At 50.4% G+C, this 12,996-nt stretch overlaps 1 protein-coding gene across 1 annotated transcript; it reads right to left on the bottom strand.

The window, feature by feature from the left end:
* Window positions 1-212: 212 nt before the first annotated feature.
* TFF1 (trefoil factor 1) lies at window positions 213-6,229 on the bottom strand. The gene is made up of 4 exons (XM_031934601.1): window positions 6,111-6,229; window positions 2,878-3,030; window positions 2,717-2,771; window positions 213-312 (listed from the first exon to the last, which is right to left on the bottom strand). The coding sequence occupies exons 1-4, from the start codon at window positions 6,193-6,195 to the stop codon at window positions 213-215; spliced, it is 393 nt and encodes a 130-aa protein (XP_031790461.1). The 5' UTR covers window positions 6,196-6,229.
* Between the last annotated feature and the right edge of the window lie 6,767 nt (window positions 6,230-12,996).

Genomic DNA, 12,996 nt, shown 5'->3' with positions numbered 1-12,996 from the left:
CCAGAGGGCGCTCTTCAATCATCAAGGGAGAAGCCTGTCCCACATTCAAGTAGATGCCCCCTACGTCTCATGGGCCACATAGAATTGCATGGCCATTTCTGGCTAAAAGAGGGGCTAGAAAAGTGAACTGTTTTTCCCCTTTCCTTTGTAGAGTACAAATCGGGTAAGAAAGAAGGGAAGGAATGGATGGTGGACAGCCAGGAAACTGTCGGCTACGAGGTGTCGTGGGGAAAGCCCACCTTTCGGGCACTGGGGAACCGTGGGGAGAAGGGACAGGCCACACACCAGCTGCGCTCTGAGAACCCCCAGCCGCTGCTCCACAGTGGGCCAGCAGGAATCCAAGGGGCATGGGCAGACCCAGGGGCTCCTTCACCCCACCCAGGGGTAGAGAGAGCAAGATGGGGTGGAGCGAGGTAAGAGAATGAGCAATGCATCCCCAAAGACTGTGACTGACAGAAGCTGTGCAAATTATTATGACAAACTGAATTTTAAGAGGAATTGGACTAAATAGTTAGCTTGTTTTTGCCTGTAATTAGCAGACAAAGTGTAAGATCAGACATACCATAGATGGAAAAGAGAAGCTAAAACTTCCTTGCACATCTGAGAGGTAAGAGAAGGTGTCTGTGGCCCCCTGACACATATGTGACAACATGTATTGTTACGGCTCATGTGTGTGCTGCTGTGTGCCGGGGGCACAGGCCTTCCCGTTCCTGATGCTTCTTCATGGTGGGTGTCTCCTGGCCTCTTGGGCCTCTTTACCTGCTGATCCTAGTGGCCAAGGGTTTGGGAATGATTTACCAGACTGGTTAATGTGGAAAGAGCTGGCCCCACTCAATTCTGCACCTCCCTCTTCCTCCCTGGAACCAGCTGGCTGCAGAGAGCAGGAGTTTCCCAGAGCTCCTGGGACCCCATCCCCAGTATAATTGTGCAACGTATGCCCAGCACAAGAGCACCAGATGGAGGGACAGGTGGGAGGAGTAGGAACCCAGGGTGCAGTTGGCTTGGGGCTTGCTGAGTCGAGGCCCCTGGAGCAAGGATGACTAGGTCGGGGGGACACCCTCTCCCAATCCTTGCCAAGGTACAGAGGGGCCAGTGGGAAGAAAGTGACATTTTGGCTTCTGTATCCCTCCCCTGCTGTTCTATTTTCTAGTTCATTCAGATGTCAGGTTGGGGAGGGGTTTTCCTGGAGGGGTCAGCCCATGCCACCCTCTGCAATTTTTATTACACGTGCTTTCAGACACTCTGCTATGGGTTTCATCTCCTACGCCAGTTTCTATTTGGGAAAGCAAATACATGGAAAGGTAACTTGTATCACTTGGTCGCGGGGGTATCCACGGTGAGTAGTTAAGAAATGCGAGGGGAGTTGGTGTCCAGTTTTACGACTGGACAAGAGTGCGGCTTGGACTTGCTTCTGGGGGACTCTGTGGTTTCGTAGAAGGAGCCTGAGGTCTGGTCCTTGGGCATCAGCACTGAGCGCTGAGCCGGGCACCTGCTGCACACCCCACTGTCCCTGCTTTCTGCAGTCAGCTGCCCACTCATATCCCAGTTCAGGAAGCCCAGAAGACTCAGAACCCACAGAGAAAGCCCAGGGTGAAAGGCTGTGCTTCACTTTCAAGAAAGGAAAATCATTCATATTCTTTACAAGAATGAAAAGCACAGATTAACATTGATCTCTTTTAATTTTTAGGCCAATTTTGAGTAGTCAAAGTCAGAGCAGTCAATCTGTGTTGTGAGCCGACAGCTGCAGAAGTGTGTCTGAGGTGTCCGGTGGAGGTGGCGGCCAAGCTCTGGGACTAACCAGCATGCTGGGGATGGTACCGTGTCAGGATGCAGGCAGAGCCGCGCAGAAGTGTCTAAAATTAACACTCCTCTACAGGGGTGAGGGAGAGGGGGGAAGAGATGCTTTAGTGAGGATAAATATTTTCTTTCACATTTAAGCAATTACAGAGTTTTTACTTTAAACTATTAACAGGCACATTCATTAGAAAACATGAACTGTCAGCTGGGCACGGTGGCTCACGCCTGTAACCCCAGCTCTTTGGGAGGCTGAGGCAGGTAGATCACCTGAGGTCAAGAGTTCAAGACCAGCCTGGCCAAAATGGTGAAACCCCGTCTCTACTAAAGATACAAAAAAAGTTAGCTGGGCACAGTGGCATATGCCTGTAATCTCAGCTACTAGAAAGCTGAGGTTGTCCTGGCTAACCTGGCGAAACCCCGTCTCTACTAAAAAATACAAAAAACTAGCTGGGCGAGGTGGCGGGCGCCTGTAGTCCCAGCTACTTGGGAGGCTGAGGCAGGAGAATGGCGTAAACTCGGGAAGCGCAGCTTGCAGTGAGCTGAGATCCGGCCACTGCACTCTAGCCTGGGCGACAGAGCAAGACTCCGTCTCAAAAAAAAAAAAAAAAAAGAAAGAAAGAAAGAAAGCTGAGGTTGAACTCAGGAGGCGGAGGCTGTAGTGAGCCGAGATCCCGCCATTGCACTCCAGCTCAAGGGCAACAGAGCGAGACTCCATCTCAAAAAAAAAAAAAAAAAAAGAAGAAAAGAATACATGAACTGTCTTCAAATTTTGTCATGCCTTCCCCCTCTATCCTAGGCAAGCTGGAAACCATTACCAACAGTGGCTCTTCACAGGCTTTTGGTTGGAGATGTGAAGAGAAGCCGGGGAAAAATCAGGTTTCTTTCCAAGCCCCTCAGCCCTGCCTTTCTATTCCCAGACCTGAATGCAGCCTGACTCAGGCTACCGCATTGCACCACCACCTGCGGCCATGACTCTGGGGAAAGGCACAGCTGGTGATGCCGATAAGAGCCTCTGCAGTCTTATGTGGCTTTTCTAACTAATTCTAAATCTTCAGATCCCATGGTATAAAAAGGTCGTACCTTCTGGAGGAACTTCAATGGCTTTAGGATGGAAGCACCAGGGGAACCCACGAACGCTGTCATTGAAACAGCAGTCCCTACTTGTACACTCGGTGGCCGTGATGCCAGGAAAACCACAGTTCTCTCTTTCTTCAGGGGCCACTTCACATTCCTCTAGAAGTGCACAAGTGAGAAGCAAAGTAAGTTGTGGGCTGAATTCCTTGATGTTATTGTGCACACACCCATCCAGCTTCCTTCTCCAATGACATCAGCGACCATCCGGTGAGGCAGATATAAAACCCTCTGGACACGAGAGGGAGATGTGGTCCTCACATCCTGACGTGCAAACATTACGCTCAAGGAAAATGCAAGGTGCCCCGGGTTTGTGGACTTCGCATCTTTCTAGGTAACTTATTTATTCACTTTTGAATTTCAACAAATTATTAAATTTTACTCAATATATAAATATTTACTGAGCACCATCTGTGTGCATGAGAATTGGGAGCAAGCATGGCAAAAGCCAGGCACTGTGCCAGGTGAGAGGGACCCAGAAATTAAAACCAGAGAAGTCGTCATTAAGAGTCTAAGGATCTGGGCCAGGCTCACGCCTGTAATCCCAGCACTTTGGGAGGCCGAGGGAGGTGGATCACTTGAGGTCAAGAGTTCAAGACCAGCCTGACCAACATGATGAAGCCCCATCTCTACTAAAAATACAAAAAATTACCCGGGCGTCATGGCACACATCTGTAATCCCAGCTACTTGGGAGGCTGAGGCAGGAGAATCACTTGAACCCAGGGGGCAGAGGTTGTAGTGAGCCAAGATCGCGCCATTGCACTCCAGCCTGAGTGACAGACCAAGACTCCGTCTCAAAAACAAAACAAAACAAAACAAAACAGTCTGAGGATCTGATGGAGGAGAAAGGCAAGAAAATGTGTGAGACAACGCAAGGCTGTCATCCCAGGGTGCCCAGGGTAACCACGGGGGTAGGGGGCGCTCCGAGGAGGGGCCGATGACAAGCAGGCTGAACAAAGCAGGGGGGCTCCCTGCCGGAGGAGATTCACCAGGGGAAGATGGAGTCACACGGGCAAAGGCCATTCCAGAGACCCAGATGTGCTCGGGAGGTGGAAGGCCATTGCAGGTAAGGTGAGACGACGACGGGGTGGGGTGGTCTAGGAGGAGCCGACAGAGGGCTGTGAGCTGTGAAACAGCTTGAAGCAGGGCAGTGAGGAAAGGGGCTAGAGGGGGAAGACACGTGGACAGATGGAGCTGGCTGGGGGCTGCCACAGGATCTTATACAAGACGTTCTAACACAAGAGCTTCAGACTCAGAGCTCCGCAGAATCAAAGGTCTAAGAAGGCAACCTATTAGGATCTGGCGGTTGACAGCCTGCAGCAGGGGGGGAAAGAGGAGCCTAGAGGACCCTCCCTGACCCTGTCCCTGTCTGTGTCCCTGTCCCTGTCTTGGGGCATAACAGGGGAGGAGCTCCGCTGGCCACACTGGCTCAGGTGAGGGTGCCCCAGGGGAGGCCAGGAGGGGCTGCTCTCTTGTCTGCTTTGCTACCGGGGACGGCCTCGAGCTCTCTTTGGAGAAAGTGTTCCTGGCTTGCTGGGAAGGATCCGGGTTCACCTCCCACTGCCCAGCAGCTTCCATGGGAACGTTGCCCTCCTGGGGTCTGGATCCATCACGAAGTGAAGGTGACCATCGCCCACCCCCAGGGTATTGTGGGGGTCAAGAGAGGCCCTGTGGTGAGGGAGGATCATCATCCTGGGGGGTGGGGGAGTTTCCTCCGCAGGAAGGATTTCCAGCCCCTGCGCTCTGCCTCCAGCAGATGCTGTCGGATGCTCCACCCGCTTTGTCGGATGACGGAAATAAATGGAAATGGTTTCCACACCCGAATGCGCTGAATTGTAATCACAATTTTCTAGATTTCTGTTGTAACAGGATCATGGACCTGAGTGACCCACAAGGAAGCTCTGAGCCTTGAGCCGGAGGGTGTGTGAGGCGGGGGGAGGGGAGTTAGCCGCGGCCTCTGTGATCCCACAGCACAGGGGGCAGGGCTGGGGGCTGGGTGGGAGCAAGGGCGGAGGCAGATGGGCCTGGGGGTGGCCAGCATGGGGATCCACCCAGTTCATTCTGTACACCGAGGCCACCTCCTCTCTCGGGTTCCAAAGCTCCCCCGCTCCCTGCCATGGGCTTGGGGGCTTCCCACTCCCGCCCACTGCTGGCTTCTCTTCTATGCTGCTCAAGCCCACCCCTCAGGCCCTGTACCCCACAGCAGCGATCAAGAGGTGGCTGGAGGGCAGTAGAGGCATGGATAGCACCACTAGGCGCCCCCCTCTTCAGGCCTCTCTGGAAAGCCTTGCTTTGGAAACGTGGAAAACCCTTTCTCCTGCCCCCACCTTGAAACTGTACCTAACAACAGCAAATAACTTACTCATCTCCCTGCAGCTGGCAAAGTGCAAGTCCCAGACACTGCCACGCCACATTTCCTGACAGCCCTAGGGCAGACCATTGATCCATTCTGCAGGTAAAGGAGTTGAGATGCAAACACTTCCCGAGGAAGCAAGAGTGGGCTCTTCCTCCACTCCCTAGAAGGAGCCAGGGCAACCGATCCACTTGACAACACCAGGGAACAGGGGTTGCCAGCCACGCATTCACGGGATAGATGGCTTTGACTCCCAGAGCATGGATCCCAGGGGAGCCCAGGAACCTGTGGGAGAGGGTCTCCCAGTTGCCCACCACTGAGATGGGCATTTGGGCCTGTGGGAGAGGGTCTCCCAGTTGGCCATCACTGGGATGGGCATTTGGGCCTGTGGGAGAGGGTCTCCCAGTTGGCCACCACTGAGACGGGCATTTGGGCCTATCTGGATGGGCCTTGGGAGGGTCTGCCCCGGGGGAAATGTTGGCATGAACACTTGGAAGCACTATTCTGAGACTCCGCACCAACACTTCCTCTTTGAAACATGACACTTGGGAGGATTGTAAAGTCTTCCCAACATGGGAAAACAGCCCCGACCAAGGGCAGCACCCTCCTCATCGCACATCTCAAAGGCCTCCTGGGGCCCTGCCACCCTATGTTAGTTATTCTCCCTCTGCTTTTGCCGATCCTGTAACATTGGATATACTTTTAAGGACCTAGAACAGCACCTGGTACAAAACAGGTGCTCAAAAATATGTATGTAAAACAGTGGCTCCCGGCAGAGGCTGCCCGAGCTGGCTATGGCCCCACAGAGCAGGGAGAAGCACGCCTTACCTGTCTGGGTCTGGGCCAGGGTGCCAAGGGCCAGCATGGACACCAGGACCAGGACGCAGATCACCTTGTTCTGCATGGGGGCCATTGCCTTCTCTCTGCTCCAAAGGCGACCCCGAGTCAGGGATGGGGTGCCGTCTGAGCCCCGGATTTTATAGGGCAGGCTCTGTTTGCTTAAAGAACGTTAGGTAACGTTTGCCTAAGGAGGTTCTGGGATCCTCTGAGACAATAATCTCCACTGATTTGTAGCAAAGGTGTTTCCAGGCACGGTCAAGCCACATGGAAGGATTTGCTGATAGAAGAGAGGGCATGTGGTAAGGTTATCTTGGCTGAGGGATCCGAGATTCAGAAAGTCCCTCTTATCCTGTGGGAGTCTCCTCCAACCTGACCTTGATCCAGGTCCTACCCATATCTGAGAGGCCCTCCCACCAGAGTAAATACTGCACTCACTGCAGAAGTGATTCATAGTGAGAGATGGCCGGGAAAGGCTCGGCCGTGACAAGAGTGGCTCACAGGGTGGCCACCGTGACCTTGCAGGGGGAAGGGAAGGAGCTCATGAAGTCCATTCCATCTGCTCTGGTCTCAGATTGAAATGGGCCTGTGAGCAGTTTTCAACTATTTTGGAATCCAAGTCTCCAAGTCTGTGTCTGAACAAGACGAGCAGGGAAATACGAGGCCACTTCATCCCTCTTTCCTTCTGCCCCCAAGGGATCTGGGCCTTCAAACTGCATCTTTTCTCATGAATTTCATCCGGTTAGACATGTCCGCGGCAAATTTGCATGTGAGCAAAGCACCCGAGGTCCTTCATGGGGGAAATGGGCCCCATCTAAAGGGGCTCCTGCTTGGGTTCGCACAGACGGCAGTAACTGGCAACCATTCAGCATCCTAAGCCAAGGAACTGCATGCACATTTTTACTTATGTATCTAAGCTAATTCTTTCTTTTCTGTTCCTTTCCCTTTTACAGTGGAATTGTTTTAGTAATGAAATTGTAGGCCTGGCGCAGTGGCTGACGCCTGTAATCCCAACACTTTTGCAGGCCGAGGCAGGCAGATCACTTAAGGTCAGGAGTTCAAGACCAGCCTGGCCAACATGGTGAAATCCCGTCTCTACAAAAAATACAAAAATTAGCTGGCATGGTGGCAGGTGCCTGTAATCCCAGCTACTCCCGAGGTTAAGTCAGGAGAATCAGTTGAACCTGGGAGGCGGAGGTTGCAGCAAATCAAGATCACACCACTGCACTCCAGCCTGAGTGACAGATTAAGACAGATTAACTCCTCCTCCCATGACCCAAGTATTCCCTCTGGCCATCTGCCCACCACCCTGGCCTCAACCCTGTGAATATGGCCCCTGGTGGTGGTCAACCCCTACCTAGCCAAGACATAGACATGTGGTGAAGTTTTTAGTCCAGGTGTGAGGATTTTCTGTCTGGTTTGGACTGATGATGAACAGTTCCTGCTTCTACTGAGGAAAGGTCAAGAACTACAAATGATCTGTACGGAGAAGGTCCCAAGGATGGTGGTGGCTCGTCCCTGGTACTGCTTCCAAGGCCTGTTCCCACCATGATACTCCATGAGTCCCAGAGATAAAGACCCGATGAAGAAGAGGCCAGAGTGTCCATTGGTTTAGTGATCCATCAAGATTGACCAAGAGGAAGACTTCCGTTTGCTGGACAAAGGCCCAGGATTTGATCACCTCTAAAGACACTCATTACACTTTATTTCTATTTTTATACCTTGTAACCATGTCTTCCCTTTATCAATTACTTGCTCTGAAGCCCAGGCACCCTGACCGAATGTCCATCATCCATCGGTGGGAGATGCATGGGGGATTGTGCCGTCTGGGCATATCGTATCTCGTCGGTTGTGTCCTTATCCGAGTCTCTGTGTCCCTGCTGTGCTGTGCCTTTGGAGGACAGAGGCCCTGACAACAGGTGTGGCCCGGGCTGCCTGTCTGAGGGGGCCACCAGTCTTCCGCCTCTGTACAAACTTCACATCTGCAGGAGACACCGAAGACATTCATACCACTTTTATCATTCGACTTGCTGCTGGAAGTTAATGCAAAAGCATAGGGCCGCAATGGTCCCTCCCAACAACAATCTTGTTTCATCATCCTAACAACCCTAAGATTTAGCTAAGAGAAGTTACGAGGGAGGACTCTGGAAAAGAGGGGGCTTAAGGAAAATGCCTGAGCTGCATGATCACCCAGGGGGCAAGGCCTGGACTCCTGGGGTTCCTGTTCCCACCCCGGGTTCACTGCTCATGTTCTAGGGTGGCACTGCCTCACTCTTGGACCATCCTCACCACTAGAGAACCACTGAGGCACTCTGCAACACACAGGCTGTTGCCCTTGGTAACAAGGGCCCACGCATTGTGTGGCCGCAGTCAGCGCTGCTCAGCAGTCCTCCAGGATGTCACCAGGCGTGTTAAATACGTGACTTCATTTTTAAGTATATGTTGGGGGAGATCCAAGCATCTCTCTATCAAGCTGCTCTCCCTCTTTTGTATCCTCACATACTTGCTTCAGCATGAGAGGAAGGGGTGACTGTGTTCTCTCAAGCTCAGAGCTGAACGTAGCCAGGCTCCCTGTGACAGACTCGTCTTTAATGCACATGGCAGAGAATGTGTGAAGTGCACTCCTCTGTCCATTACTTTCTGTTTTTAAATTCCTACTTTATCAAGGGGATGAAATGTTTAGAAAACTCCTTTGCAAGTCCACCCTTCATCTCTTTTCATTTTTCCACAGAAGGAGTTGCCCCTAAGATTGGGAATGAGGGAAGGATGTTCATTTGTATTTAACATAGTCCTAGATGTTCTAGTCACTGGAATAAGGCAAGAAAAACAAAAGACAAAAATGATACAGATGGAAAGGGAAGAAATAAAATTAGCTCTTTGCAAATGGCATAATCCCCTATGCACAAAATCTCAAGGAGTCTGTGGAACAAAATGAAAACAAAACTTTCAGAAATAGGAGAGCTCAGCAAGATCATGGCACACAATGTCAGCACATAAAAACCAACCACATTTTTATATACTATCAGTGAATGTGAAGACACTGACATTAAAATCACAAATGCCATTTACAGTCACTCAAAAAATTGAATATGTAGGTATACACTTCACAAAACATGTACAGGATCTATATGCTGGAAATGACAACATTCTGACAAAGGAAACTAAATGACAAATGGAGAGGCATACCATGTTTATGGATTGGAAGACAATGTAGCAAAGACGTCATTTCTCCCCAGATTGATTTATAGGTTTAATGCAATTCCTATCAAAACCCCAATAGGCTTTTTGGCGAACATAGATAAGCTTATTTTAGAATTTTCAAGGAAAGACACACTCCTTGTAATAGCTAAAACAGTAAGAAGCAAACGGAAGGGATCACTCTACATGATATGAAAGTTTACTATAGAGCTGTAGAAACCAAAGTAGTGTGGTAGTAGCAGCAGGATAGACACAGAGATCAATAGAACAGACCAGAGAATGCTGAAATAGCCCCACACAGATATGCCCAGCAGATTTTGGCAACGGTGTAAAAGTGATTCAATGGAAGAAATAGAGGCTTTTCAACAAACGGTGCAAGAGCAATTGGACCTCCATGGGGGCAATGGGGGGAATGAAACTTGATCTAAATAAACCTTGTACAAAACTCAAAATACATCATAAAGTGTAAAGCATAAAACCATAAAACTTTCAGAAAAACATCTTTGGGACCTCAAACTGAGCAAAAGCTTCTTCCACTTGACACCATGAACATGATACTTAAAAGGAAAAATTGATAAATTAGATCTCATTGAAAGCAAAACTCTTGCTCTGTGAAAGCCCATGAGAAGAGGATAAAGAGTTAAGCCACAGATGACTGGGAGAAAATATTTACAAACTACATATTTGGCAAAGGAGTTGTATCTAGAACGTATAAAAACTTTCAAAACTCAGGACCTTTGCAATCCAATGAAAATATGGGCCAAAGACATGAGCAGACATCTTACCAAAGAGGATATACAGCTGGCAGAAAACATCATTTGCCATCAGGGAATCCAAATTAAAAGCATAATGAGATACTGATCAGAGTGGTAAATAAACACAGTGGCAACACCAGATGCTGGTGAGGGTTTGGAAAACCATATCCCTCCTGTGTTGCTGGTGGAAATGTAAAATGGTGGCGCCACTCTGGAAAAGAGTGTGGCAGTTTCTTTCTTTCTCTCTCTCTCTCTTTCTCTCTCTCCCTTCCTTCCTTCCTTCCTTCCTTCTTTCTTTTCTTTTCTTCTTTTTAGACGGAATCTTGCTTTGTCACCAGGCTGGAGTGCAGTGGCACTATCTTGGCTCACTACAACCTCCGCCTCCTGGGTTCAAGCAATCCTCCTGCTTCAGCCTCCCAAGTAGCGGGGGCTACAGGTGCGCACCACCGTGCTGGCTAATTTTTTTGGTATTTTGAGTAGAGATGGGATTTCACCATGTTGGCCAGGATGGTCTCGATCTCTGGACCTTGTGATCTGCCTGCCACCTCAGCCTCCCAAAGTGCTGGGATTACAGGCGTGAGCCACCGTCCCTGACCCAGTTTCTTAAAAATCGAAGTATGCAGCTATTAAATCCCCCAGTAATTGCACCTGAGCTTTTACTCAACAGAAGTGAAGACTTGTACACAAATGCAAAAACCTGAACACAAACCTTCGTAACAGTCTTAATTGTAACAGCCAATAACTGGGATCTGTGCAGCTGTTTTTCAATAGGTGAATGGTTATCTAACCATAGCATAGCCACACTATGGAATACTACTCAGTAATAAAAAAAAGAACAAAGTACTGATACTCCAAACAACTTGGATGACTGTCTAGGGAATTAGTCTGAGCCAAAAAGTCAATTCCAAACGGTTCCATACTGGATGATTCCATTTCCGTAACACTTTTGAAATGACAACATTGTAGAAATGGAGAACTGATTAGTGGTTGCCTGGGGTTAGAGACAGGGGTGGAACACTCACGAGGGAATTGGGTGTAGTTTTATAAAGAACAATAGGAAGGGTCCTTTTGATGATGGAATTACTCTGTATCTTCCCTGTGGCGGTGGATACTTGAACCTGTACAGGTCATAATATCTTAGAGCTAGATACACACACACAGACACACACACACACACAGGTAACTGGAGAAATTTGAGTAAGTTGAATTGCCTACATCAATGTCAATATCCCACTTGTGACCTTGAACTATGGTTTTGCAAAATATTATCATTAGGGAAGTGGGGCACCGTTTACAAGGGCCCCCTCTGTGTTACGACTGTGTGTGACTCTGCTATTATCTCCACAAAATTTTCAGTTACAAAAGGTATTATTAGTCCAGTAAGAATGTTTGTGAAATCATAGTTCTCATGACTTCACAAACCAAAAATAACTTAAAAAATCCTTTTCCTGGGTAGTTTTTCTGTGGCTAGTGATGGTCTCCTCTGCTGGGGACGTGGGAACGCTACTCGGAGGTGATTAAACCGAATACTCAGCCCTAAGTCTCCTGTCCCTGGGGTGTCACAGCCTCTCCCGGATCCAAAGGACTCAGGAGTTCTTGCCTGAGCCTTCCGGAAGCCCCTGGGCTGCAGAACTGTTCTTAGCATCGCCCAGCTGAAGGGTTGACTCCTAGTGAGATAAAAGACCTGTCTGCTGGGGCTGGAGTGGGTTGCAGACTCTAAACACTTGACCGTGGTCCCTGAGGCCCGCCTAGCCATCGAGCCTATTTCCTGCTTTAGCTTTCAGGCCAACTCTCACTACAGAACCCCCAGGTATGGCTGCTGTGAGTAGCTCTGGTCTGGCAGGAAGTAGACCCCCAAGTTCCCCAGTCCTTCTTCCTCCAGGGAGCTCTGACAGCAGGAGGGAGGTGAGATGAGGCACCCAGGCCACAGGCCTAGGAGACAGCTGCCTAGGGGTCTGGAAATAGCACCTGATCTGGAAGTTTCCAGGTCTGTGGAGGAGTGGGACTGGCTGCCCTCCCCGGAGCCCTTCCTGGCAGCCAGGTCTAGGACGTTCTTGGGTTTCCTCCGAGAGTGAGCTCGATAGGCCAGCAGCACTCTGGTCCTGGGCTCCGTCCCCCACTCCTGTCCCTTCCCTTTCCCCGCCTCTTCCTCTGTGGCCTCCAGGAACTGAGTACACAACTTTAATACTGCATTGGGAACCAATAATACTGTAGAAAATATAACTTAAAGGCTTGGCCAGCTCCTACACAACATCCCTGCCTAGAGGTGCCCTGGCCTCTGCTGGACCAGTCCCAGGTGCTAAAGAGGGAGGATTAGGAGCAGGAGGGTTGAAGGTGGGGGGCTGCGTCCTTGCACCAGCAGCTCCTGGTGAAGAGAGTGATTGGTAAATGGCCGTGACACATGTGAAGGGAACAGCAGACCTCAGCAACTCCTGTGACCCTTGGGTCACTGCTCACACCCTCCAGCCACCACTCACTCCCTGTGACTAAGGCCGACTCCCTGTAGCCACTGCGCACACCCTCTGGACACCATCCACTCCCTCCAGACACTGCTCACACCCTCCAGCCACCGCCAACTCCTTCCGGCCTCCGATCACACCCTCTGGTCACCGCTCACTCCCTCCAGTCAGGGCCCACTCCCTCCAACGACCACTCACACCCTCCGGCCACCACTCAAACCCTCTGGCCAGGTCCCACATCTTCTGATCAGTGCTCACTCCCTCTGGCCACAGTCCACACCCTTCAGCCACCACTCACACCCTCTGGCCACCGCTAACACCCTTTGGCCACTGCTCACTCCCTCAAACTACTGTTAGTCCCTCCTGTCACCCCTCACACCATCTGTCTGTGGCTCACGCCCTCCTGCCACTGCCCACTCCTTCCAACCAGAGCTCATTCCCTCCGGCCACCGCTTACACCCTTTG

The sequence above is a fragment of the Piliocolobus tephrosceles genome, chromosome 19 (genome assembly GCF_002776525.5).
Source record: "Piliocolobus tephrosceles isolate RC106 chromosome 19, ASM277652v3, whole genome shotgun sequence".
In the NCBI taxonomy this organism is placed as follows: Eukaryota; Metazoa; Chordata; class Mammalia; order Primates; family Cercopithecidae; genus Piliocolobus; species Piliocolobus tephrosceles.
This window is presented reverse-complemented; position numbering and strand designations above follow the sequence as displayed.